This window comes from Lasioglossum baleicum, chromosome 1 (genome assembly GCF_051020765.1).
Source record: "Lasioglossum baleicum chromosome 1, iyLasBale1, whole genome shotgun sequence".
Lineage (NCBI taxonomy): Eukaryota > Metazoa > Arthropoda > Insecta > Hymenoptera > Halictidae > Lasioglossum > Lasioglossum baleicum.
In genome coordinates, this window is record NC_134929.1 from 21163024 (window position 1) to 21188805 (window position 25782).

At 44.5% G+C, this 25782-nt stretch overlaps 1 protein-coding gene across 6 annotated transcripts in view; it reads right to left on the reverse strand.

Moving 5' to 3' along the window:
- Window positions 1–25782, reverse strand: part of Sarm (sterile alpha and armadillo motif) — a 99525-nt gene that overhangs the window by 30772 nt on the left and 42971 nt on the right. For 2 of the 6 annotated variants that reach the window (XR_013010671.1, XM_076440747.1), the window contains exon 1: window positions 7852–7995. The exons of 2 other annotated variants lie outside the window; for them this stretch is intronic. Coding sequence is in view for 3 of the 4 variants with exons in the window: in XM_076440747.1 (XP_076296862.1) it covers window positions 7852–7950 (99 nt within the window). In the remaining variant the exon portion in view is untranslated. Of the gene's footprint in view, window positions 1–7851; window positions 8139–10059; window positions 15069–25782 lie in introns of those variants that run through there. 2 more of the 6 variants (XM_076440306.1, XM_076440391.1) reach the window with 2 other exon arrangements.

Sequence of the window (25782 nt, forward strand, 5' to 3'; positions counted from 1 at the left end):
GTTCTTAAAAAATGTTTCTTTCAGATTGTAAACTCGCTTTAAAAATTAAATTTGATAATGGCCATCACTAGAAACAAAACTTTTGATTCCAGTCGAAAAAACCAATTAATAAGTATCATAAAAAACAGATTAAAGTAAGAGAAATCCAAAAGTGTACATAAAATCTAAGGATATTATTAAAAATGACAGATTGAAGGAAAATAGAAGATTGAATAAAAATAAAAAATTGAAGAGAAATCAAGAATCTCATTCTGTTGAATCATTTTTCAGGTTTGAATCATTCTTATTAATACAATTAAGATATTAACCTAAACAATGATTTTTTTATTTTAAATTACTTTACAAACTCTGAACTGTATGTTAAAACTCTTAAAAAATTATTTTTGTTTATTTAAAGTGATAAAATTAAAAATAGAAGAACATGCTGTCCAGGCATAGGGCACTTCACCTGACATATTACTTTTTCATCTTTGCACGGCATCGTTTTCGTTCGTTTTAATCGACATAAAATGCAATCGCTCGACGTAATTACAGTAAACTACACGACATGTTTCATATTTACGAGAGGCTATCAAAATCTCAGGATTGACCAATTAAACGTAATGTTTATAATAAGCGAATCGCTCGAAAAATGTGAAAGTTGTACACAATATCTTGGAAAGATTCGTTCGAGAACGCGATATCTTGCAGCAATCGATTCTCCATCTTGGGAGACAAAAAGATTTCTGTTCACCTCTAGTAAAACATGTTTTACTTCCGGTTTAAAAAACAATTTTGGTTTGATGTTGGAGACACCACGGTGATAACCAGCATATTTAGCTTCTGAACAGCAAGGGAATGATCGAGAGTCAAGGTGGTCGATCACGGATGGAAGAAAGCAAGCATCTGGCGTTCGGAAAAGAGGGGCACAAAGGCAGGAATGCGGTCTAACGAGGTGCTGGAAGAAAACTCGAGGAGCCTCGGGGATCGTGTCGCCTTGTGGAATTTTGGCGAAAGTGTACCGGGTGTCCTCGAGGACCGGTGTTGTGTGGTTCCCCGGCCACGGAAAAGTGAGAAGTTCCCTGTGAAACGGACAAAGAAAACACAGAGAGAGAGAGAGAGAGAGAGAGAGAGAGAGAGAGAGAGAGAGAGTCGGCGAGGGAATGGAGAAGAAGGAAACCAGCAAGAGACGGGACAAGAGAGAACGAGAGACTCGATAAAGAGGGACACTCGAAAAAGAGCAATTGATAGGGTAGGTGCGGCAGGCCGCCTTGATAGGTCAGCGACCAAATAATATCCCAGCGAGGCTTCTTTTCGTGCAAAACATTGGTTGGACGAGCTGCGACCAGCGCACTTTGGCGCCACGTGATTTATGGCCCCGTAAATGGCGCCGCGGACCGTTACGGTTTTCCCTCGACTCGTTAGCCGATCGGATTTCCCATGATTTCTGTGATTACCGAGATCGTGGTTGTTGGAATCAAAAAAAATCTTTATTGCTGGGAGAGTCGGCGATGTTGATACATCATGGAATGAAAAGATAGCGGTACTGCTGAAGGATTAGAGGACCGAACGTGTTGTTGGATCGAAAAGGATAATGTGATGTTTCGATCCATCCTGGAAGAGCTTCTGGGTTGCAGTGGCTGTAGACTTTACCGACAGTTCAATTTTTCTTTCTGTATAAAATGCTCGGAGTGGGCGTGGCACAAATATTTCATCTAGATTTCGTATCCCCTAACAATCCAGCTCCGAACACCAGCAGAACAGAGAATGATCATTCTCCCCGTATGAAGTGCTTTGAATGGGCGTGTCTCAGTTTCCCTCGGTTCCATAGAACCCAGAACAGTGCCCCAAAGATATTCTGCGGCAATATTTCATCTAGATTGTATATCTCGGGAAAATCTAGCTCTAAACACCATCAGCGCAGAGAGTGAGCATTCTCTCTATGTATATATAATACTCCGAGTGGGCGTGGCTTAGTTGCCCCTGGCTCTAACGGGGATTCTATGTTCCCTAAAAATCCACCTCCAAGCACCATCAACAGAGCAAGCAATTTTTCTCTGCATAAAATGCTCTCCGCCATCCGCATTTGATGGATTTCGTTCGAATTTTTCGAGAATTTATTCAAATGGATGATCGGCTACTCGGTAATGTTTGCGTAGGTTCGATTCAGGGTGGTTTCTTAAGGGGATGAACCGGTTTAACGTCGAAATGGTAAAGGCCAGGGTGCGGCGGAAATAATTTCGTTGTCCTTCCGTTTGTCTTCGAGCGGGCAAGAGACTCTATCGGCGGGAGCATTGGCAGACAGCTGTAGGCGTGTTGGCTCTCGCCAGACACAAAGAGGCGATTCGGAGACGTCTCCCCGTGACACTGTCGTTGTACAAAGTCCGGTGGTGTATGTAAGTACACGTGCGTGTGATGCCGCGTTCATAAGCCTCGAAGACGAGCCACGTTAAAGCCGGATTTCGACCGTCACGAAGCATCGATCCGAGAACCTTCAGATGAATTACATCGAGACCCCTATAATACACGTACATAGTACACACATGTGTAACTATTATACGCGCGCTTCACCTTAACTCCTCTGCTTCGATCAAGAACACACAGTGATTTTTTAATCATCCTCGTGTCGCAACATCGAAATCATCTTTGCTCTTCACACCTTGTTTTCCCTCGTATTGACATTTGTACCATTTTCTCCGTATAGAAATGTTTGTCCTTCTTTTGTTTGCTCGAAATCACTTATTTTTATCTATGCGATAATTTTTATCTCGTTGCGCTTATACTCTCCCGCGGATTTTCTTCCCCGATTAGCCGATAATGGCATGCTGACGCACGCGAAAAAATGTCGAAACACCGATGCTGCCTCGACGTTTCAAGTATCCCGCAAAGAAAAGCTAATCTTATCGCTTTCCCGAAGTTCTCCCGGTTACCAAACTACGCTCCCGCGAATACAACGCTGACTACTGTAGCTTCCGCGTAGAAGCCACATAGTCTGTCGCTTTGAGAATACCCTCGGTGTCTTGCGACACGTTCTCGGAACGTTCTCGCACGGTTTCGATTTTTAGAAATGGAAACCAATAATCAAGTCTAGATAACGAGCGAGTTCTTGGAATGGGCGACGAGTCGCTCAGGGTATATGTATTCACGCTTGAAAATGGAATATCGATGATTTTCATTATTTTCACTAGAATATCATGAGAAATTCCAAAATTTTCATTGTTTATAAACATTAAGTGCAATGTCTGGGCCCTGGACAATTAAAAATGTAGGTGCATAAAAAGAACGGCTCAAAATATGAATGGATTACTATGAATCCATTGTCTAAATCATTAAGAAACAAACTGTTAATCGATCATCGTCCACAAAGGGTTAACAAAGAGCGCAGCAAAAGCGTCGCGAGGTACGACGTTAAAGGTTAACGAGACTTTTGTTCCGCGCGGTTACAGTGCGACGTGTTGGAGCAATTTCCGCGGAGTTTTCGAGGGAACGGGACAGAGAGAAATTGGAGGAGCCGTGGTTCCATTGAACGGAGACCGGCGCACGGGCAATTAGTCGTTGGAAGGTGTGCGCGACACGCTCGCGTCCGCACGAACAAAGGATTCCTCTCTCGTGCAGCAGCGCGGCGCGACGCGGCGTGGCGTCGAGAAACACGTTCCTCCGGTTCTACGCGCGCATAAAGGAGTTCTCTCTCGCCTAGCCGAGGAGAATTTCTCGGGCCGGTCGTCGCGGTGGCATTGAATCGCGAGATAAGCCCTCGGGAACGAAGGAATTCCATCCGCGACAAGCGAAACGAGCCGCTTCGCGCTCTTATCGTGCCAAATCTCGCGATAACCGGGCCACGGAAAATCGCGAGCCTCCGTAAAAACCGCAAATCTCTTCCACCACCATTTCAATTCACCTGCATTTCACATCCGTGCGCTCCGAAGCGAGATGCACGTATTATTTCTCGATGTACGATATTAATTCGATGATCAAATGTTCTTATCCTTAATTATTTCTTCGCGAAACGTTTAGCATCGTATTCATCACAATTTTTGTGATTGAAACTGTACGAAACACGACACAATTTCAGTCAAATTTACTTAGAGGTTCTATTAAACCGTGGTTAAAGCAAGCAAATGGAAAAATCGGAAAAATGACACAAACATCCTTACTAACAGTTTCATAGAAATGTAATTAGCAAGAACAATATTTCGATAATAATAACTGAAGTATTTATATTTCATTGTAACCATCGACTTACAGAAAATGCATCCAATGAATTAATAAAACTGATGTTTTTTTTCATACCAACCACGATTTTCTGAGAAACGAAGTCTCGTCGAAACAAATCGACCGAAATAAACATCGATCGATCGGCTATAATTAGACCGAATTCGCCGTTCCCGATTCAAAGAACTGCTGCCATTCGTCTAGCTCGAGCGCGATAACTGTTATCAGCCGTCGCGTGTATCTTTGCATCGATACGCGTCAATAAAAATATCTGCCTGTGATGTAACAATCGGCGAACGTTTATTAGTAAACATAGGAATAATTTCGTGGTAGAGTGGGGGAAACTTTAGGCGAGTAGACGATTGATCGATCAGTGTTTCCGTAGAATGTTTTCGCCGGACAAAAGTTGTGTTCTCGATGCGAGATGTTAGGTGAATGCTCTGGACTTCTGGAGGACCGGTTCCGAGGACTTTCACGGGATGGAGGACTTTTGAAACAGTTCTTTGTGCTGCGAATCATTTTCGGAGGAATTGGAGTGAGAGGGAGAATCGACACATTTTGTTGTTAACGAGTGGTGGAAATTAATTTAATGAATTTATTATACGTTTTTGATTGTTTCATTGTTTTCCTACAATGGTAAATGGAAAAATGAGAGAGAAGCGGTAAAAATTGTGACGTTATTGTCTATGTACGTTAAACTAGTTAACATTTATGTCATCGCGGTTTTTATCTGCACAAAATGCGTACGAAATAATCTATTAATAGATTCGCATGAATCACGCGCGATACGATCAACATTCAAGTACATGAATTTTCGATCCAAAACCGGTTTCAACAGTTTCCACCGAACAAAATAGCTTGAGGAAAATCTTAGAGACCGTTCGCTACTCCTCTATAATTGTGCAACGGCTAAACGTTCCATTACTCCAGACCGGACTCTGCGCCAATTAAAATTAATCGAACGCTCCACGCTCCGTTTCGTCGCATTTGTTGCTCAGTCAAATGCGTTTCCATTCCATCGATAATTATTCCGCGATTTCCTCGAGTCTTCGGATTGGGTCTGGCAAAACGAGAAGGTTAATTAGCGAGATCGTTGCGCAAAAATCATGGGGAAGAAAAATATGTAACGCTATCGGCCGGCGTCGATGCATCGGGTTTACGGCGAGCGGCCAATGCAGCTCGGTGCATTCATACGCCCGCGGCTTATGTAACGACGTTTGTGCGACGGCGAGAGGTATGCGGCGATTAAGTCTCATTAGGCGGCGCGTTGCGAATCGACATCGGTTGTTTGGCAACGTGGTTCTCGATTGGGAGAGCCCAGGAGAAGGAGGATCGTCGGGATTGCCTAAATTAATTAGCCGAACGAATTGCCGCGGCAAGGTCGTCGCCGACTAGGCTAACGAATCTTAATTGATCGACCTTATTGCTTTCGGATAAAAGTGGCGGGTCTTCCGTTCAATTTGATAATAGTTTTTGTTACGGAGAAGCTTGCTTCTGTTGCAGGAAAGCAATTATGTTTTTAGTTTGAGGCAGATGAGGGGGTAATATCTGCTTAAATCAAGAAGCCGGGAAGAAAACCGGTGATTTGACCGTGGTAGCTTTAGCTTTAGGTTTAAAAGGCAAGAACAGGCTCGTCGTGATACCCGAAGGAGTTGATCCGGAAGTACGTAATGCGGAAAGCGAGGAGAAAGGCTCTGAAAGGGGCCTGGACGATGGGGTTTTAGTGGGTAGGGCACGGTCCTTTTTCCGGAAACCGTGTCGAGTCCCAAACCGCTCTTAAACAAAAAAAAAACAAAAAAAAGGTGTAGCGTTAGATTACTTTGGTTTTGTAGGATTTTTCAGCAGTGTGTGTGTGTGTGAAGGTGTCACCAAACCCTTTGAGGTTCCTTGGAAAACGTGTCACTTATTGGCCCTTCTTAATTGATCGCGGCGTGATTGATCGAGCACAGTCACACCACCCAGTTTCGCTATTCCGATCAGAGGCGTGCTCGTGCTCGCGAACCGGGCAGTCATCACAACAGTAAACAACGATTAGTCATCCGGTCGAGTTAGTGGAGACAACCTGACCTCTCCGCTGCACACGTGCGCATGCACATGCAGCCTATGGTCGGTTGCTCGCGCGAGCGCGCGCGACATTGATTCCCCAGACGTCCTCTCTTCGTGGTCGCGTGTGTACGATGCGACGACGTCGTCTCCTCTCGACTGACATCGCCGAGTAGTTTTAGCACGATGATGTCACCGACGACCATGCGTTGTAACGGATCGTGACGACGACGACGAGCTGTGCGCCGCTTTGATTACCCGATAGATATTACAACCGCGAATCGAGCTTCTGACCGAAACGATGACGCAAACCGTAGACAGAGACAGAGAAACCGGTGACGTCGCGATTACAACTGCATCACGACAACCGCAGAGGTTCTCACGACGATCATGGTAAAAGTCCAATCCGTTATCTTCGGCATCGACGACAATCCTCTCCCTGTATACTATCGTTCCGAGAACAATCGTGATTTTTATGACACCGGCCAGATGCAACGATAACCTCATCGATAGAGAGAATTTGTACTTCGTATTTGTACCGATAGTTTCCTCGAGAGTCTCTTCTGACGTGAGATAGTTTTTCTCATGGCCTTGCGGATTAACTGTTCAGTGATATCGTTCAACACCGATAGTGATGACTCTACATTGTTTATTGGGTCGACGAGCTACGCAAGTGATTTTGATGGAACTCGGCTGAGAGATTAGTCTTGCGCGAACGTTTGATACAGTGCTTCGATTGAACGTTTCTTACTATGTTTCTTTGTTATTCAACGTCCTTACCGAAGGGGTAAAAGCAGCCCTTGTTCGGTCTCGAGCAGACCGAACGTGAGATATTTATTTAGACGCGACGCGACGCGACGGTCCCAGAGTTTGGGTGTCATCGGACAACACTTCGGGACCGTCTCGAGTCTCGAGAGCGGACCACGAACCATCGACAGGGCAATCTTATACATAAGCAACACTTTAGTTTCCGTATCGTTTTCCCATATCATTCACACCTAGTAATTTCCATAGCCTAAACAAAGTTTTACCAAAGCACTCCTACTCCTACGACCAAAAGGCACCACCCACTCACCAATAGAAATCACTTCATCATCCCCATCCATTTTTAGGACAACCAATAAGGTAAGACGCCGAATCGACTTTATGCACGACTTTATGCACGAAAATTTTCAAAAAATTCTAGGATATAAAATATGACAGAATTTAGTACGATTTTAATTTATTTCAGATCTAAAACGGCCTCTGCACGGAAAATAACATTCTATTTCATTCCACTTTCTCAAAATTCGTCTACAAAAATTGAAAATTGCATGCAAAGTGTTTTATTTGCGTTATGGTAAATCTGTTTGCAATGTTTCCCTGTCGCAGACTCGCGACGACCGCGAATATGAAGCTCGCGTATCTCCGGTCGTCTCCGCAGATTCCTGGTGTTAATTAGCAAAATCCTTAATTCCCCGCCACCAACTCAAACACCCAGTGATGTCAGTCGTCACGCTCGTCCGACAAGTCACCACGGAAATATGCGTAATTGCGCGAAACGAGCGGGCGCGTCGCGCTTTACGATCTCGATAACACGTATCTGCGGAATGTTTCGGTCTCCCGAAAGGTACTTACGGATTTGAGGAAAGCGCCTCTGTCTTTCTGGTGCAGCAAGCTGCTCAGCGAGCTTCTGCGATGCTTGTGCAGCATGTTCAATCCCCTGTCCACGCTCATTCATAAATCCTTCGCGATTCAACGCCGTTCGCGAGAAAAGCTTTCTCTATCTCTGCCTCTGCTGAATCAATTGCCACGCTCTTCGTTCGCCGAATGATTTATCGCTCGGCGGGCATAGATCCTTTGCAAACACTGTCTTCCGTCGACGCGACACACCTCTCCGATTAGCGTCGTTTCTCGATCATGCTCTGTGGGTTTCGTGAAATAACGAGGAAATCAGCACCGGAGAAATGTGAACTTCGAATTCGTTTTGTCGAAGAGAATGGGTTTCGAGCTGGTGTGCATAATTAATTTCGAAGATTTTCGAATGCTATTTTGTAATTTATTTCAGTGATTTTCAATCGAGCTTCACGTAAGTAGACAATACGTGGAGCAGAATATTTCAATTCCGGACAGACCACACAACAAATTCGTGATTCTTTTGACACCGAAACTTAGGCTCCAGAGGAACACTGCATCATGCACGCCAGCTCTATTGATCATTCCACCGCTGCAAAGGGATGATAGCTGCTCCTTCTTCGAAATCACCGAGAACCGAATTGCTAAGACCTAACGAAAACAAGATAAAGACGAAAGGTATCTATCCATTGACGGATTAGGTTCGTTCCCAGCTACTATCTACGGTTCCTTTCCATACAACCACCCTCTGGGGAACAGCTGTTCAAACACTGTTTTCCACGCGAAGGAATTCCGGTAATTTATGCGAGCACCTTGGAGACTATCGAGACACGAGTCGAAGAGAAAATGTTGCGAGTTCAAGAAACCGATGAGAACTGTTTCCAAGAACGAGGTTTTCCGAGGACTGGAGAAACCCGACAACAAGATGGTGTCGAGAGCGAGGCGGTTCATCGAAGCTACGTGTAGCGCGAGAACCGGAGACACTTAAAATACTTTATCTCGATACGTTATCAGCCGATAATATTCGTCGGAAAGGAGGAGAGGTCGGATCTGGTGTCGGGCGATAGGAGCGGCCGATTTCGGCGCGCGTTCGACGCTTCGTGAAGGAAATCGAAGCGTCCGTTTCCGGTCGGGAAGTCACGTATGGGGAACGCCATAGACGACGACGACGAGAGGAATGCTTGTACGCGTCGGCTGGCACGGGTTTCCGAGACGGTGCACGGGTTCGAGACACGTTTCGTTTCTATGCAGCCGGCAACTAGGAAGTGTAGCGACGCCTGTTAATTTCGAACACGCGTGTCTGCCAGACTACATACTGGGCAACGGGCATTTTGGGGACCACCATGGAGACGTTGGAAATCGAGATTATGCTCTTGTCTGTCAGGCTGGAAAAGTACAATTACATTTCGAGAAGTGTCTGATAATAGAGAAACTAGGGGATGTAGAAATTAAAAGACCGTTGAACTTGATTGAGAAAATGGAGTAATTTATTCCATAAAAGATGAATCTGAATTTTGAGTTGAATGAGATACGCTATCCTCGACGCCATGGAGAAATGTGGTATGTCATTTGTTTGCACACGTACATGTGTCAAAAGAGTTTGCAGGTAGGTAATTGTCTTTGATAAATCGAACGGTCATGATTTAACCCTTTGCACTCCAGCATAGTGACTGATATAGTACACCAACAAAGCGCATATATATAATAAAAAAAATACGGTTGCTGCAATAAAACAAAATATTTATTCCTCAGCTACATTATATAAAACAAGGTCAAGCTTACAAATCTTGAACAAAATGAAAATGTTATGCTTTGTAATTTGTCACAGCAATGTCGCATTATCAGTGACAACGGAGTGCAAAGGGTTAATCGAAGAGAAGATCAATTTAGGCCTGGTCTTGAGCCGGTGACTATTTTCAGGCTACTGACAGGCTTCCGACAATCGAATTACGAATTTTGTATTTCGCATGAAAATCCTCGGTGTACTCGTTTCACTCTAAATAGGACAATACCTGAAAGAGGTACAATTCATAAGAAGAAAAGCTAAAAATCGGAACGCGTTCAAATAAACAATCTCAGCTCGACCAATCCCGATGCAGCGTAGGAACCCACACAGATCGATAATCGAGTATGCAATTGTGCACCGATTAGCAAACATAGTTGCGAAACTTTGCTTATCAGCACAGAACTCGCGCAGTAACAATTAGCCACCTCGCAAACACTTGTAGAATTCACTGGCAGCGGACTATCTCATCCGTGTCACTGTGCTGCACGTCGTCGCGAGGTCGGTGCAATGGAACAGGTCCGGCGAGTGATCGATCGGGATGATCGAGGAGATCCAGCGCGCGCGAGTCGAGGCGGATGACTGGCGACACGCTCGATCCCCCGCCGGTACAAATACCCGTTTGATAACGAGTGTCACGCTCGTTATCAGCGAGATCCGGCGCGTGCTGCACGCGTCGCGTCGCGTCGCGGATCTTGTTGTTGGTGGTGGTGGTACCCGATCAGCATTTCACGATCACTTAGCCTGATCGAGCACAGGTCGGGAGAAGGTTGAACAGGTGGAGGGGCGCCTAATCGCTGTCGTGAAGCAGTAACTGGCCGCCGTTTTCCAGGAACGGATGATTCATCGACGATCGAAAGGGATCGAGTGGGGACAGAGTTAGTTCTGTGGAACGCTGGAGCCTCTGCTGGCTCGCTTCTGTGGATCAACGTGACCGGAACCGGATCCTCGACCGTTGCATAACCGTTGCTGCTCCATTCAGAAAAATGTTTTCATTGATCGATACTGTTCTTGGTAATTTACTACTTGTTGTGTGATCTATTTTTTTTCAGATAATCAGCGATTGGTTTATCTTTGTTGTTCGTAGTTTGATTAATGTGCTCATAGTCCGAGTCTCTCCAAGAAAGGCAATCGCTTCTTTTTTTAGAACTAATGATAACGAGTTTTCTCTTCATTATATTCTGTTGTTCTACGAACGTTCGTCGACAGTGTTTAAATTTTTAAATAACCGAGCACTTCGCTCTGTCTAATTCAACTCTTGTTTCTTAATTCGATTTCTACAAGCATGAATGTTTTCCGCACCATCGAAAGCTCTATACATATTCGCTTTTATCAAAGATGACGACACGCGGAGCATGCAAACGATTTCCAGGAGACAAGACGCCTAACGCCAGTTTAACGCCTTGCAAATGACAAATAGCAGGAGGGGTGACACTCGTGCAAATACATTTGACCCTTATGGTTCGCGGCGAGGATGTCAATTAGATTCCTCGGCGGGCGCGTGTCGAGCATGACGCATGCACGCGTGGATACGCTGTGCAGCAAGAGATGCACTCGGTGCACAGTCGGTGCAGCCCGCGCGCGATTCACGACTTCTCATAGTACGATCCGCGATTACGTCACCGCCGAATGAATGGACCAGTGACTGCCACGATCCCTGCCTGCCTGCCTGCCTGCTTCGCAGACGAGTCATCCGAGTCATCCAGCTGAATGGACCGAATGGCAAACGGGAGTCGGACCCAATCGATTTATCGGCCATCGACGCATGACCGGTCAAGCCGGCCCCAGTCGATTCTCGAAAGAACCATCCGGACACTCGAAACAGCTTCCGCAACCAAGATTTCGCAACCGGTCACGTGTGCCGCCGGATGTACGAGTCGAACTACCTGATGCCGGCTCGAGAGATAACCGTATCGGGCAACCATGATTCCGGGAAACGCTAATTGACTCACCTGCAGAGCCGCCTCTCTAGCTCCTTCCGAAGCGATTAGGCTGCTGGAGAACGGTGGGAGTATAACTGTTTGTCTAAACGTTCTCCTCATCAGAGTACCCGAGAAACGTGCGTTTTTCTATTGTTTACCGAATGTTTCCACTTTCCTTTATCGCGTCTCTGAACGTTTTTTACAATGTATCACTGAATTTTTTACTTTTTTTAATGACACTGTATCTTTCCTCGTGTCTCTGAATTTTTGTATTTTTATATGTACCAACAATGGTTTTTTCCTCTTTGAGTGTGACTGTATTTCTGTACATTTTTCAAGAATCAATGATCCGAATGGTTGCATCGTTGAATCTCGTAACAGTGTAGCTACATTCCAATTGTCACGATTCTCGACGCGGCTCTAGCCTCGAGCCCATTCCTGCCGATCCAATAACAATCAGATTCGATTAAATCAATCTGAACAGGATTTCTTCGAAAATCTTGCAGAATCAATATCAATTTAACATTCGATGTTAAGCATATTGACATTTCGTAGTCGTACAAGTACCGAGATATTACCGTAGAGCCGAGGGAACGCGTTTGGCAAGTGTACATAGCAATTTACAGAATTTGCCAGGGCCGAAATCTCGGGATAATGAAACGGTTCGAGTAGCGTCGATCCAGCAGTCTAATGGGGCCGTAAATAACGCGTTCGCCTCGCCGCAGCAACGATGATTAAAAGGGCTCGAGATTAGAGTATGCTCTCGGGTTCGATCGGGTCGAATATTTCGCATAGCGTCCGGTGCGTCGAACCTGGCCGGCCGATCTAAAGATCGCGGGCTTCCTCTATTAGGATGCCTCGCATAACTTGAAACAGTTTAGAAGAGGATACGGTTCTCGTTCCACGGGGATCGAGAGCTCCGATGTACTCTGTGAATTCGAGGCTCTTTGATCCAGAACACTTATCCGGTTTTAGGCTGATGATCTATAGGGTCGATGCCCGGTACATTCCGATCGATCGATCTTCCAGCGCGTTCCTCGCGGTTACGATCGACGATCTCGTCCGCTACGATTCGGCAGACCTGCTTCTTCAGAAGAAGAAACCAAACAGGTAATGCTGGGAAGATGGTTTTGTAGATAGCAGCTAGAAAAACTAGAATAATCGTTTCGTTTCGGAAGGATGATAATTGCGGCGTACGTGTGCGTACTCGGAATGAGGCGTTGAGAAACGCGTGCAATTGAAGATCAAATTAACCATGGCGCGTCATCGTCCGCGCGAAATCTACTTCCTAGGTGCACGTTGCCCTCGCCGACGTCTAAATCGAGATGCACTTCAATCGAGCGCCTGATGCAGTCGGAGCAACTGCACTCGAGACGGTTAAGACGAACCCAGCGCGCCGGTGTTCATCACCGGACTAATTGAGCCAGCTTAATTATCGCTTTGACTGCCGGTCTCGGCAACCTCAGAAATTTCACGAAAAACAAAGACTGCACGTTATATGCGTTTACGACAAACATGGGCAAGTGAAAGATAGCAACAGTCAAAATGAATGTAATAAATTTTCACGTATTCAAATTATAGAGACAACAGTCGTGCATTTACATTTCCGTCGGTTCATTAATATTGATAACTGAAAATCAGATTGAATCGTAAACCTGCGGAAGATGATCCCCGCTCGACTTCCTGTTCGATGCTCGAAGCGTTCACGTAACCGAATCTAAACAACCAGTAATCCGGGCTTTTGACGACTGTAGAAAGCATACAGAAGCATCGGTAATGGTGTACCATGACAAACGTGCACGTATTAGAAAGTCGTGACGCATGTTGGTTTCACGAAACAGGAAGAACGATAGCGAAATTCATGGCACGAGCCGGACGAGCTTTCCGGAAATGCTAACGTTCCGGTTGATTTCGTTGCTGGCAGCTATATTTAGTCGGGGATTTTATATGGTGGACTGTCCGGCGGTTTTTCCTGGAGGATTTATCGGCTAGAGGAAAACGGAAACAATGAGTATTGCTTCTAGAAATTGTTTGACGAGATAAGGAACTCTTGCTGGAAACAGGCTTTCAATCCTTTCTGATAGGGAAATGCTGAATGAAGGATCGCACTCGATGATAGGGGGACAGTTTTCGAACAAAATTACGAAAACACGTGAAAAAATCTAGCAATATTGTGGAACAGGATTTCGTATTATATTCCCACGGGTATTTCCGAAGAAAAATGTTCGTAGTCTTTGCGACCAACGAAGAACGAAATGTACTGCCTCTCAGTATTTACAAATCGACGTGTCTGCCAAGCGATCGAGGCTTTCGCATAATCTCGAACGAGTCTCGATTCCCGCGTTTCTCTATTCGCGACACGATTCGTTTTGGCGAAACCAGTCCCGTACGTGTTCGAATGCTTTCTCACGCGTCGCGCGAGACTCTCGAGGATGATTCACGCCCGTTATCGAGCCACTTAAGACACGTGGTTTTCTCCGGACCACTAGATAAGAAACCGTAGCTCGAAAAACCGGCGGTGCTTTTATCACGCCCACTATTTATGGCGTCTGACGTAGAAACCGATTGTTCACTCTTCCCTTGCAGTTCCTCGATCACAGCCGAATAGACCCGGTTGACGTAACCGACTGAAAATACGCGTGCCGGACACTTTTCTGCGATTCTCCGTCGCGTCTCCTTTTCGCTCTTTCCGGATAACTATGCTATAAATATTGCGTAACTCGTAGAGCCGAGAGAAGTGCTCAGCAAGAATGTTTTTACTGACCTACACACGTTTGTTTGGATTTCGCGTTCGAAATACATAGGTTTCCCGTGTGTCCCATATGAATTAACAACTGCATTCTTGGTTCATTCAATGCGATTGCACAATTTGTTTGAGCCTTTGTTGCAAATCAAAAATTATGGGACGTTGAGTTGAAGAAAAGGAGGACACATTGAACAGGTTAGCAATATTCGGAATTCTCTAACAAATGATGAGAAAAATATTATACAGGAACTGAACGATGTCTTTTCACTTTCCAACAAAGTTTATTTTTAACCGACTTCGAAAAAGGAGGTGGTTACTCAATTCGATCTGTATGTGCCTTTCTTTTCGCTTTTTTTTCTATGTATGTTCACCGATTACGCCGAGATGGATGGTCCAATCGGAACGAAACCTTTTGCATCTTGTAGATTGTAGAGTATGTTCCCGGGATGGTCCCGTGCAAAAAAAAATTTTGCATTTTTTTATTAATTACGAATTTATTTGCGAAAATGTAGGGTGGTGATACCGTTGTGAACTCCGCTGAATGTTAGACATTAGGAACAGTAACGACGCGACGTCGTTACCGTTATCGATTGCGGCTTTCAGATATTTATAAATTACGATTTGGAATGTGACGGCTGACAGAGATAAAAAAAGTGTGAAATAAAAAAATATTAAACCGACTTCGAAAAAACGCACTAAAAAGTATAAAATAATTTCCATTTAATTTATGTGAATACACACGAACTTAAATACAATACAATCTTTTCGGAGGCGGCGCAAATATATTATTTAAATATTGGGTTGGCAAATAAGTTTGTTCGGTTTTTCAGAGTGGAATAAATCACAAAAACCGAACAAACTTATTTGCCAACCCAATATAAATATATTAGTATTTAGAAGAATTTAAGGATTTTCGTAATTTCCAGTGTCGAAAATTTTCAATTTAGCGCCGCCTCCGAAAAGATTGTATTGTATTTAAGTTCGTGTGTATTCACATGAATTAAATGGAAATTATTTTATACTTTTTAGTGCGTTTTTTCGAAGTTGATTTAATTTTTTTCTATCATCATTGGTAACTCTCAAGAAAAATCTTCAAAGATCACGAAGGTTGCGAAAATCGTTCCCAAAGAGTAGCTTAAATAAATATTGAGTCTCTATAACAAGCGATAAGAAAAATGGAGCGTATAGAAATACAATTATGCAGTAACTGAAGCATGTCTTTTCCACATTCGAACAAAGTTTATGCCAATGGTGCTGTCAAGTTAAATCCGCGAAGATTCCGAGGATCCCGAGAATCGTTTGTAGCGAGTGGCCCGAATAAAACCGAATCTGTATTCGGGTCTCACGATCCAGCACGCAGGTGATCAAGAGTCACGAGAGTCTGGATCGGTGAGTCACGAGGCGCGCGTGCCTCTGAGAGGCGGGGTTGAGAGGAGACAAAAGAAGAAGAGGCGGATACCGTGGAAGATCGGTGATTCACTGACTACGGCGTCACTTATCGCCGGCACTGAAAATTCACAGTGATCGAGTCGCGGCAGTGGAACCACCGATTCAAGATAGTCATTATCTCGTCGGATAGTCAAAGCGAGCGCATTACTCATCGGCGATTACGATCGACGCTGCCAATTAGGCAGGTACTCATGAATTTTATAGGTATGATCATCGAACGTGAATGTATCTCTATCAATCCGTAGATCTTCCTATGCAGAGGAATCTCGGAAAAGTCTTCGGGAAAATACGAAGTAGTTTTCCTTTGGAGAAGATTAATTTTTTAATGAATTTTATGATTATATAATTTTACTGAACTCTCAAACTGTTGAGGGTTCAGAGTAACCATAACAGTATAATCGACGAATTTTCAGAGTTTGAATATGGTGTTCGAACAATTCTACATTGTTAAATACAAACCGCTTATCGTACGCTTCGTAATGAAGTATTTGCTGAAGTCTTGAGCTGGCTTGTGATGCATCGGGGATTACACAGTTTGATCTATTTACGCAATGCGTCGTTGCACAATCTCTGACGTAATCTTTGTCAACGTTCGTATCATAGCGCTAAAAAAAGAAGAAGTGACATGGCAGTTCGAGGAACACATTGTTTAGGAACAAACAATAGAAGCCGAAGTCAACTGATTTTCAAGTGCGTCCGACAACTATTCGTTGAAAAGATCTTCTTCAATCTAAATCGAGCATAATGGATCGTCATCGAATTTCTCCAAACAGCTACTCAAAGATCGACCCTGAAGCTGACAGTTCTTTAGAATTCAGGTCAAAAGGATATACCGATGTTGAGGGACGGCAGACCATCCGGATTTTTCGAGGATTACAGAGGGTTGGATCGTCGGAGAGATTCAGGATCGAATTTTCCAGGGGTCGTCGACTCTTCTCGCTATATGTATAGGTGCTCCTGGAGGAGGAAAGAATGTCTGCGCGCACGCATTACGCGTTCTTGATAACGCATTATGCGATACAAGAGCACGTGGCTCGGTATCGTAACGCACGGCCTTGAACTTCCTCCTCGAATGATTCACGGACTCGTCCATTCATCCGCCGCGCGGCGCCGGTTCGTTCATGCTGCGCGCTCGCTCACGATTACGCGGAAAAGTACCGGGACTGTACGAAATCATCAATTGTTCGTTTGTTTGTTAAATAATCTCCGTGAGAAACAGAAACATTCTTCACATAATTTATTTTTCTCCCTCTCTGCCGCTTTTTTACGATGAAATCGACGTGTCCGCGATGTCTCTATTCATAATAGATTAATCATTTAAAATTTATTGTCTCCTTCAAATTGTTGTGAATTTTTCAAGCGTTGGAATAATGCTTGTCAATGAGAATTTATGCGTTTATGATAAAAATGAATAGCTGCAGAGTATCGCTAAACATGAATCGTATACTTCAGAAGAGATGTAAACCAACTAAAATTATTAAAGACAGAAACAAATTACTACGTAGCTGCTATGTCTCTCAACAAATGCATCCAATTTTGATTTCGCTCAGACGTCCATCGATTGATCTATCGATGATTAGAGGTCAGCCTCCAAGCACCCCAGGAATTCGAAGAATCCAGGATTCAATTACAGGGTGCATCATCTAGCCCTTGGCGATCTCTTCGACTTTTTGGTCCCGAAGATTCGCGTGTCCGATCCGGATCGAGAATTCGGGGGCACAGGAGAGATCAGCGGGCTGGCAACAAGAAATTCGGTTGAGTCATGGTGAACCGTGCATGGAGACGCGAGGACACGGGGCCTGGAACAGAGGCCATACTTCCCATACCGAGAAGGGAGCCCCCTTGGCGAATGCCGATGACTCACGGAGGAATTCCAGACGCGCGAGCGCGGTCATCGACAGCCCCCCTTTCCTTTTTCTCACCTCTGGGTCAGTAGACGTTGCTTGGATGCCAGCTTGCTTTGCTGCAACCGCCGACCACGAGCCAGAAACCCGCGAACGGCCGCTGACGCCGCGGGAACGTCATGCTTGCTACTTCTGTAGCTTCTGCTACTTGGAGAATTTTCAAATTGTATTTTCCTAGTGCTTTTTACCCTTAGAGTAGGCTTAGATGACTTTCGGTGATGTATTGCAGATATCATGATGTTTATAGAACGTAATTAGACAATTCTGGAAAATGTTTCGAGTGAAAGTTGCTCGCCTTAACATGGACTAAGTGCACACGTAACAATTTGCCTTGTCGTTCATTTTAAAATTGAATTTTTGTATGACGATGTTTGAAGAACGTGATTAATCAATTTTGGAAAATGTTTCGAATGAAAGTTGCTCGCCTTTACATGGACTAAATGCACATGTAGCAATTTGCCTTGTCGTTCATTTTAAAATTGAATTTTTGAATGACGATGCTTAAAGAACGAAATTGGACAATTTTGGAAATTATTTCTAGCGAAAGTCGCTCAGCTTAATTTGGACTAGGTGCGCATGTAACAATTTGTCTTGTCGTTCATTTTAAAATTGAATTTTTGTATGCCGATGTTTGAAGAACGTAATTAGACAATTTTGGAAAATGTTTCTAGTGAAAGTTGCTCACTTTAACATGGACTAAGTGCACATGTAACAATTTGCCTTGTAGTTCCTTTTAAAATTGAATTTTTGCATGACGATGTTCATAGAGCGTAATTAGACAATTTTGGAAAATGTTTCGAGTGAAAGTGGCTCACCTTAACATGGACTAAGTGCACATGTAACAATTTGTCTTGTCGTTCATTTTGAAATTGAATTTTCGTATGACGATGTTTGAAGAACGTAATTAGACAATTCTGGAAAATGTTTCTAGTGAAAGTTTCTCACTTTAACATGGACTAAGTGCACATGTAGCAATTTGCCTTGTCGTTCATTTTAAAATTGAATTTTTGAATGACGATGCTTAAAGAACGAAATTGGACAATTTTGGAAATTATTTCTAGCGAAAGTCGCTCAGCTTAATTTGGACTAGGTGCGCATGTAACAATTTGTCTTGTCGTTCATTTTAAAATTGAATTTTTGTATGCCGATGTTTGAAGAACGTAATTAGACAATTTTGGAAAATGTTTCTAGTGAAAGTTGCTCACTTTAACATGGACTAAGTGCACATGTAACAATTTGCCTTGTAGTTCCTTTTAAAATTGAATTTTTGCATGACGATGTTCATAGAGCGTAATTAGACAATTTTGGAAAATGTTTCGAGTGAAAGTGGCTCACCTTAACATGGACTAAGTGCACATGTAACAATTTGTCTTGTCGTTCATTTTGAAATTGAATTTTCGTATGACGATGTTTGAAGAACGTAATTAGACAATTCTGGAAAATGTTTCTAGTGAAAGTTTCTCACTTTAACATGGACTAAGTGCACATGTAACAATTTGCCTTGTCGTTCATTTTGAAATTGATTTTTTGCATGACGATGTTTAAAGAACGAAATTGGAAATTATTTCTAGCGAAAGTGGCTTATCTTAATTTGGACCGGGTGCGCATGCAACAGTAATTAATTTTAACCTGGTAATTTCAGCCTGGTTTTTTGAAATGAATTGGTACAAGGTCCTCGAGAGAGGATCAGATTCTGGCTCGCGCAAGAGGAGTACATATGTCTTTTTAATACTATTCTCGTTCAGAGGATCGCGCAAAGAGAACGCGAAAGAAGTTTCGCGACGACACGTGAGTCATCGTCAGGCCCGTGAAAGTCTCGACTGCTTCGTGTCGCAGCGATTGTAGGGACAACATGATCGGACTAACGATTGCTGCACCGTTAGGATGCCCAGACAGCGCGATGCTAGCAACCTGACTACCATCACATTTTTCCAGCGCAGCCAGTTGTCATTTGTCTGACGAGGCACGAAACAATCTTCGCGTAGACTGCATAATTCGCGGTGTGATTTCTTTCGCTAGCAACAGCTAGTCAACTCTCAAATCGGACTGTAGAATATGTACTATACTATGAAATGCCCTGTACATATGTAAAGTAGAATATCGTAGAAAATGGTGGTTATTGGTTAAAACGTAGTGAATTTGGTTGACAAGAATTTGGCAATTTGTACTCTGATGAATATGGCATTGCCACTGTAGAGTGAAGAAAAAGAAAAATCGGGAAACAAAGCGTGGAAATCGTCCTCTTTCCGTTGACAATAGAAAATGTTTTGCAAATGTGACCGTCTATTGTTGCGCCTCTGTTGTCCCATGTCACGATTTCTCGGCGACGATTCAAATGGAAATCCCGAATGGGCGGACTCACCTGAAACACAAAGAGACAAGGCCCGTTTAGGTGCGATTCAAAGAAGAGGCTATTCAAAATGACAAGCACGAGGCGCCACAGGCAGCGCAGATTTAATTACTATGGCGTCGATACGCCTACGGTCGTCCTTCGTGAAATCGTCACGCGATTATCGACGGACAACCGTCGACTAAATTATGAGACATCTTGTGACTTATCGGGACGAGAACGCGCTGAACAAAGTTAAATAAAAATAATCAAACGAACAAAAATACATGTACGCTTGGTTCAAAAAACATAAATACAGTAAATGACCATCGATTTGAAAGATTCTCCAATTGTCGAGGCCCAGCCCCGGAAGTCGAGGATTTTTGCTCGGTGTCGATAATAAATGCAGCTCGCTCTAAGCACGAGGAAACAAGAAAGAGGGACAAAGTCGAGCAGAAAGGGTGCGTAAGCGTGGGCGTCGCTAATCAGCAACGGCGCCACTCGAGCGGATTATCAACCTGCGAGTCTCGAGGCCAGCAGACTGGGAATTCAAGGGACGGCGAGGCGAGATCTGTAAACTGCGATGTAAATGACCGCGATCGCGCTCGATTACGTCAGGCGTTTCTGCATTCGAGTGCAGCTCCTCGAGCACACGGAAGCGGGACGTCTCGTGCCGAGAGAATTACTCGATCGGACTCAATTCATATACCTCGACAATGATGGTACAATTGTGTCTTCGCATATTTGCGAAATATCTTGCTGAAGAGAGAAAAAAACTAATGGCGACGTTACGTAAAATTGTCGTAGACTTCCGGTGAACAAAGAGCAACGAATATCCTTTATTCGGAATGCTTTTAACAGGTAGAGGTATTCAGCTAGAGATTTCGGGTGGACACGTCGAAAAGGAATAAGAAGCTGTAATTAACGGGAGTCGTCCAGTGTGATGCTAATTAACCGGCTAACGAGCGGATACCCGGCCGTTCCAGTCGTTGCTAACCGAGATCTAAACGTCGCGATAACCGATTCTTCCATTGGCCAAGGACGGGGCTATTTGCCGCCGTTTTTCGTATTAATTGCGGCTAACTAGGGCAACTTTGTGGAGTACCGTGAACTAGTCCGATCCATAAATATCTGGTCATTAGCCGGCGACGTTACGCCAAGGAATTCTTTAGCGGATACCATTACTTTAGTGCTGTTGTCGCGAAAATGGCATAGTTCTCTGAACGTTATTGAACTAGATCGTTTTACTTCTTACTTCACTGTTTTACGCGGTCAACATTTTAGATTTAGCGACTAAAAAATTACCACAAGTAGTACAATATATGTACGTTCGAATCGGTAACTTGTTAAAAGAAAAATGTCATTCCTCTCTTCACAAAAAATTCTCCGATCGTCCAGCTTGATCGCGTGGCAGTCTCAGAAAAGCATGTTCCGGAAAAGAAATTGTCACTCGGATAATATTTAAGATATCGTAGTAAAAAAATTACTGTATACAGTGCAATATATGTACTTTCGAATCAGTAACTCATTTAATGAAAAATCCCATTACATACCCTCTTCGCAAACAAAATTCCTGACCATCATAGATTGTTAACTAGATCCCTTGAATTCGACTCGAACTGATAGCTCCGTTGCACCTCGCAGTATGAAGATCTCCTTGGCTCAGCGCATTGCCGGGTCGCGAAACGTATCATCTTGCTGTCGAGGCATCGACCGACACACGTGCACCGCTCGAATACCGTAATCTCAGGCTCGCCATTGTGTCGGGATAGCGTGTAATCTTACTGGCCGGCGACTTCTATGCTGTACCATACGTCTACAGGTAAATATACATAGTGTATAGCCCATCATCTTTTCGCTTGTTCTCCAGGTGGATCGACGTATGCGTCACATAGCCGTGACATTTCTCGCAGCCGCTGCTTACGTGGCGGTTTCTTTACGCTCGCAAAACACGCCGCGGTCTGCGTGACATTTCCACGACAACAGAAACACGACGCGCAGGAATAGAACGCCCGACACCCGACGCCGAAGAGGAAACCGGTCGCGCGAACTCGCCGATCGCTGATTATGCTCCGAGGAATCGCGTGGAACGTCTCAACCAGCGCCAATCGCATCGTCGCGTCGTGCCTCGAGTTTCTGTACCGGAAACGGGAAACGATTTTCGACTACTGGGGAGCGGAGACAGGCTATTTATAGTCATAGATTCGATACAATTCGATTTTTCTCTGGTTCGTAATTTTTTAAATACAAGGGATGCATCAATACTTTCACCTTAAGCATTATTTAGACACATTTACACATTCGTAATATCATATTCACCCTTAGCACTCGATTGTCCCCTCCGAGGCACCACTAAAATTGCTGTACCATTATTAAAAATATTGTTTAGACTATTAAACATATCGGTATCTAATCAATTAAAGTATTATACCAATTTCTTATAAAATATTCTAGATCGGAAGAAATGTTTAATTTTCCAGTTAAAATAGCTCCAAGTGCAAAGCGTTAAACTATGTCATCTTGTCTGGGGGACTCCAAAGAAGAATTTCGTTATAAGATACATTCCATTTTTTCCCGAATTTTTTCCCGAAAAGATATTTTTGTGAATGAAGGAGAAGGATTTATCGGAGACAGAAACGCTGTTTGTTTACGGAGGTGCGCCGGCACGGCACCACACCTACCGGAGAAATGCAAAAGACGGCATCGCCGTCGAGGGGACCGCAGTCGGCGATGATTTGTCATCGAAGGAAAACGCTTCTCGAGTACATATATTCCCGAGCGCATCTTGGGTCACGGCGCGCCGTGCAGAATACGCGATTAGCGGCGACAAAAGCGAAGCGAGCGAGCTCGATCGATCGTGACCCAGCTTTGTCGGCGGTCGTAGAACAACGATAACCAGTCTGCCAGTCTTTACGTAATTCTTTGACGTCCGTCGGATAAATATCAGCTCGACAGCTCGTTAAACACACGTCTCACTCCTCTCCCTCTCTCTCTCTCTCTTGAGGGAGAAGGGGACCGATGTTCAACCGGCCGATTATTTAATGGGATCACCACCAGCCGCGTAAATAATTCTCTCATTCTTCTTGTTGGCTCATTCATCCGCAAGCCGTTCGTCTGCTCATCTCGCCGGGTAATTACTATTGTGTGGCGCTCGTTTCTCTTCTCTAGAGAGAGAGAAAGGGAGAGGGAAAGGGCGTCTCCTCTGTGTCGCTTTACGGCCGCAGATTAAACGCATCCGGTTCGACGTCGACACGCGGCTTTTGTGAAAGTCGCCCGTAGATACGCACGCGTTTTCTGAGTCTCATTCCACGAATTGCTTGCGGCTTGCTCGAATTATCCCGGCACTTCCGGGCGTTGCACGCGCACCGGAAACTGCCGGCGACGTCATCTTGCCGGACCGAACTCGGGCTTTCAGGGACACGCTGGACAATTTCCTATATTCGAAAAAGTCATTTCTTTTCCTACAAGAAATGTTCAAGTACCCCAGCGACGGAGCACGAAGAGGACGCACTCGACGAATGGGCAATTGTCACGAGCGTAATTCTATTTCGCGGGTAAGTTTTTTTCTCTCCGCGGTCGGTGTGTAGATTAAATGCGACTGGTCCGTAAATGGCGGGATCGAAAACCGACGCGACGGCGCGGTGATAAATTGAATAACAGGGTAGAGACCCGTGGCACGCGACGATCGCTTTCATTAAATGGATGTTTCGTGATCGTTAAAGCGGCATTAATATCAATGGTCCCCTTTCGCGGGGAGGATGCGAGACCGTCTTCTTCGGCGTGCCTTTCACTTGCGAGCACCGGGCTCACTTTCACCGCGCCGCGCTACCTCCGAATTCATTCCAATTTCGTCCACAAATAGTTCCTCATTTTATTCACCCCCGTTACGTTCATCGACTGTGGATTCTTCTGCAAGATGAAAATTGCTCTTCTAATAATGTTGATGAGCTTGGGACTAGTACGTCTCGTCAACGTTAACTTACATCTGCACATTTTTACCCGTAAATGTTTGTAATGAACTATAACATACGTACAAATCCGGCGAACAGGAAGCGTCGTGTTCCAACATTTTGGTGAATTCTCCTCGTCCGAATTTCCGGTATTATGCAGCAGTTTTCTCCGAAAAGAGAAGACATCCCGGGTGGACTCGTGAGACGTCAGGGCCGGCGGTCTCCCAACTCTCGGCAATTTAGTACCAGTTACACTTAACGAGCTGTCGCTTGATTGTCTCAACGAGCCAGCCCCCCTTCCTCGCCCTTTTTCTCTGCTCACCTCGAAAGGAGGGCCGCGGAATAGAAAAAGAAAACGCGTGGAACGAGCCAGAAGAAAGGAGAGGGAAAGAGAAAGAGAGGAGGAGGAGGAGAGAAGAGGCTATGAGGAGAGAGCGAGCGAGCCGCCCACAGAGAGCGGATGCTGGGTCGACAGGGTCACCTCGCTGGCAAAATGAATCTTTTATGCCTCGCGCGCTCGCTTTTACGGCGTCCACGGCTCTCTGTTTCTTTTTCAAGCTGGACCAGACGGTAAACGATTAACCCGCGCCTGCCTCGTCGATTCCGAGTTGCAACTGGTTGCAACCCGCGACCCGCGAGTGCGTTCTGCACAGTTTCCGTCAAGGATTGCACGCTTTGTCGAGAACCTAACCTATTCTTTTGATGCCAGCTGCGAGGTGGATCGCATCGAAGGGTCGTTTCTACAGTACTACCTCGATACAAGTTCACGTTCCTTTTAACCCTTATGGGAGCAACCGAAAATTTCTACGACATTCGATGCTGTTGCACCTCATGGTTTCAATGTGTATTTTCGTGCCTCAAATATCGAAACAAGAAGTTTTTCCAAGTTTCCTTAGATTTCGGAAGCGTTCGGAGAGCAGACGAATGATCGGGCGCGAAGCGACGAGCGATGCGTTGATCGGCGGCGATAAAGGCGCGGCCAGAGGAAAATAATGAATCGCGAGGAACGAGAGACTAATGAGAGGGAGCCAGGCAGAATTTCGCGGCCGCGACAGAAACGCTTCTCTCCGGTCTATATTTAAACGGACCTAAATTCGACCGGTTCGAAGACAGCCGGCGAGTGCAGCGAGCGGGAACCAGAGCTTCTTTGCCGTCGTCTTCGTCGTCTTCGTCGACGTCAGAAAAATTGGACGCAACAGCTTTTCTCCCTTTCCCTCGACCCTCCTCTCACCCCAAATCGGAACAGTTTGTTTTTTCTTCCGAGAGAAGACGCGCGCGACGATTCTGCACGAGAGCCAGTTCTCGGAAATGATCTGGTTCTCGAATTTATACAAAGTAATTTTAGTGCTGCAGATTGCATGAATGAGAGGATTTACTGATACATCCGTGGGCTATAAATCAGTTTGCAGTTGTTCTCTTTAATCCTTGGAAAATCAATGTTTTCGACAGTTTTGTAGACGATCGTGTCTAGGATCAATCGAAATAAACTGTTTTTATCAATCAATATTTAACGTTTATCTTGTTTATCCGTGGTTGTATCATCATCCTTATCGCGGGGGTGGAAACGACCCCTGAATCTGGAGAAAATCCTTACTGTCTCAAATACCTAGCGCAAATACAGAGAGTACAAAAACGAAAGTTAACTACTGGACTGTGGAAATTTAAAATAGTAAAAACAGTTGTTTTAAAAAAAAAATGACAGAAGATCAATATCCAGCGAAATTAATTGTTGGAACATCTGCAAAATTAAGTCGAGTGTTGAAGGATACTAAGAGTGTCCCGGAATATTTTAACGGTCCTCGGGTCTTTGTCATTGACTTCGGTCAGAAGTGGAAGGCCTGCACCTTCAAA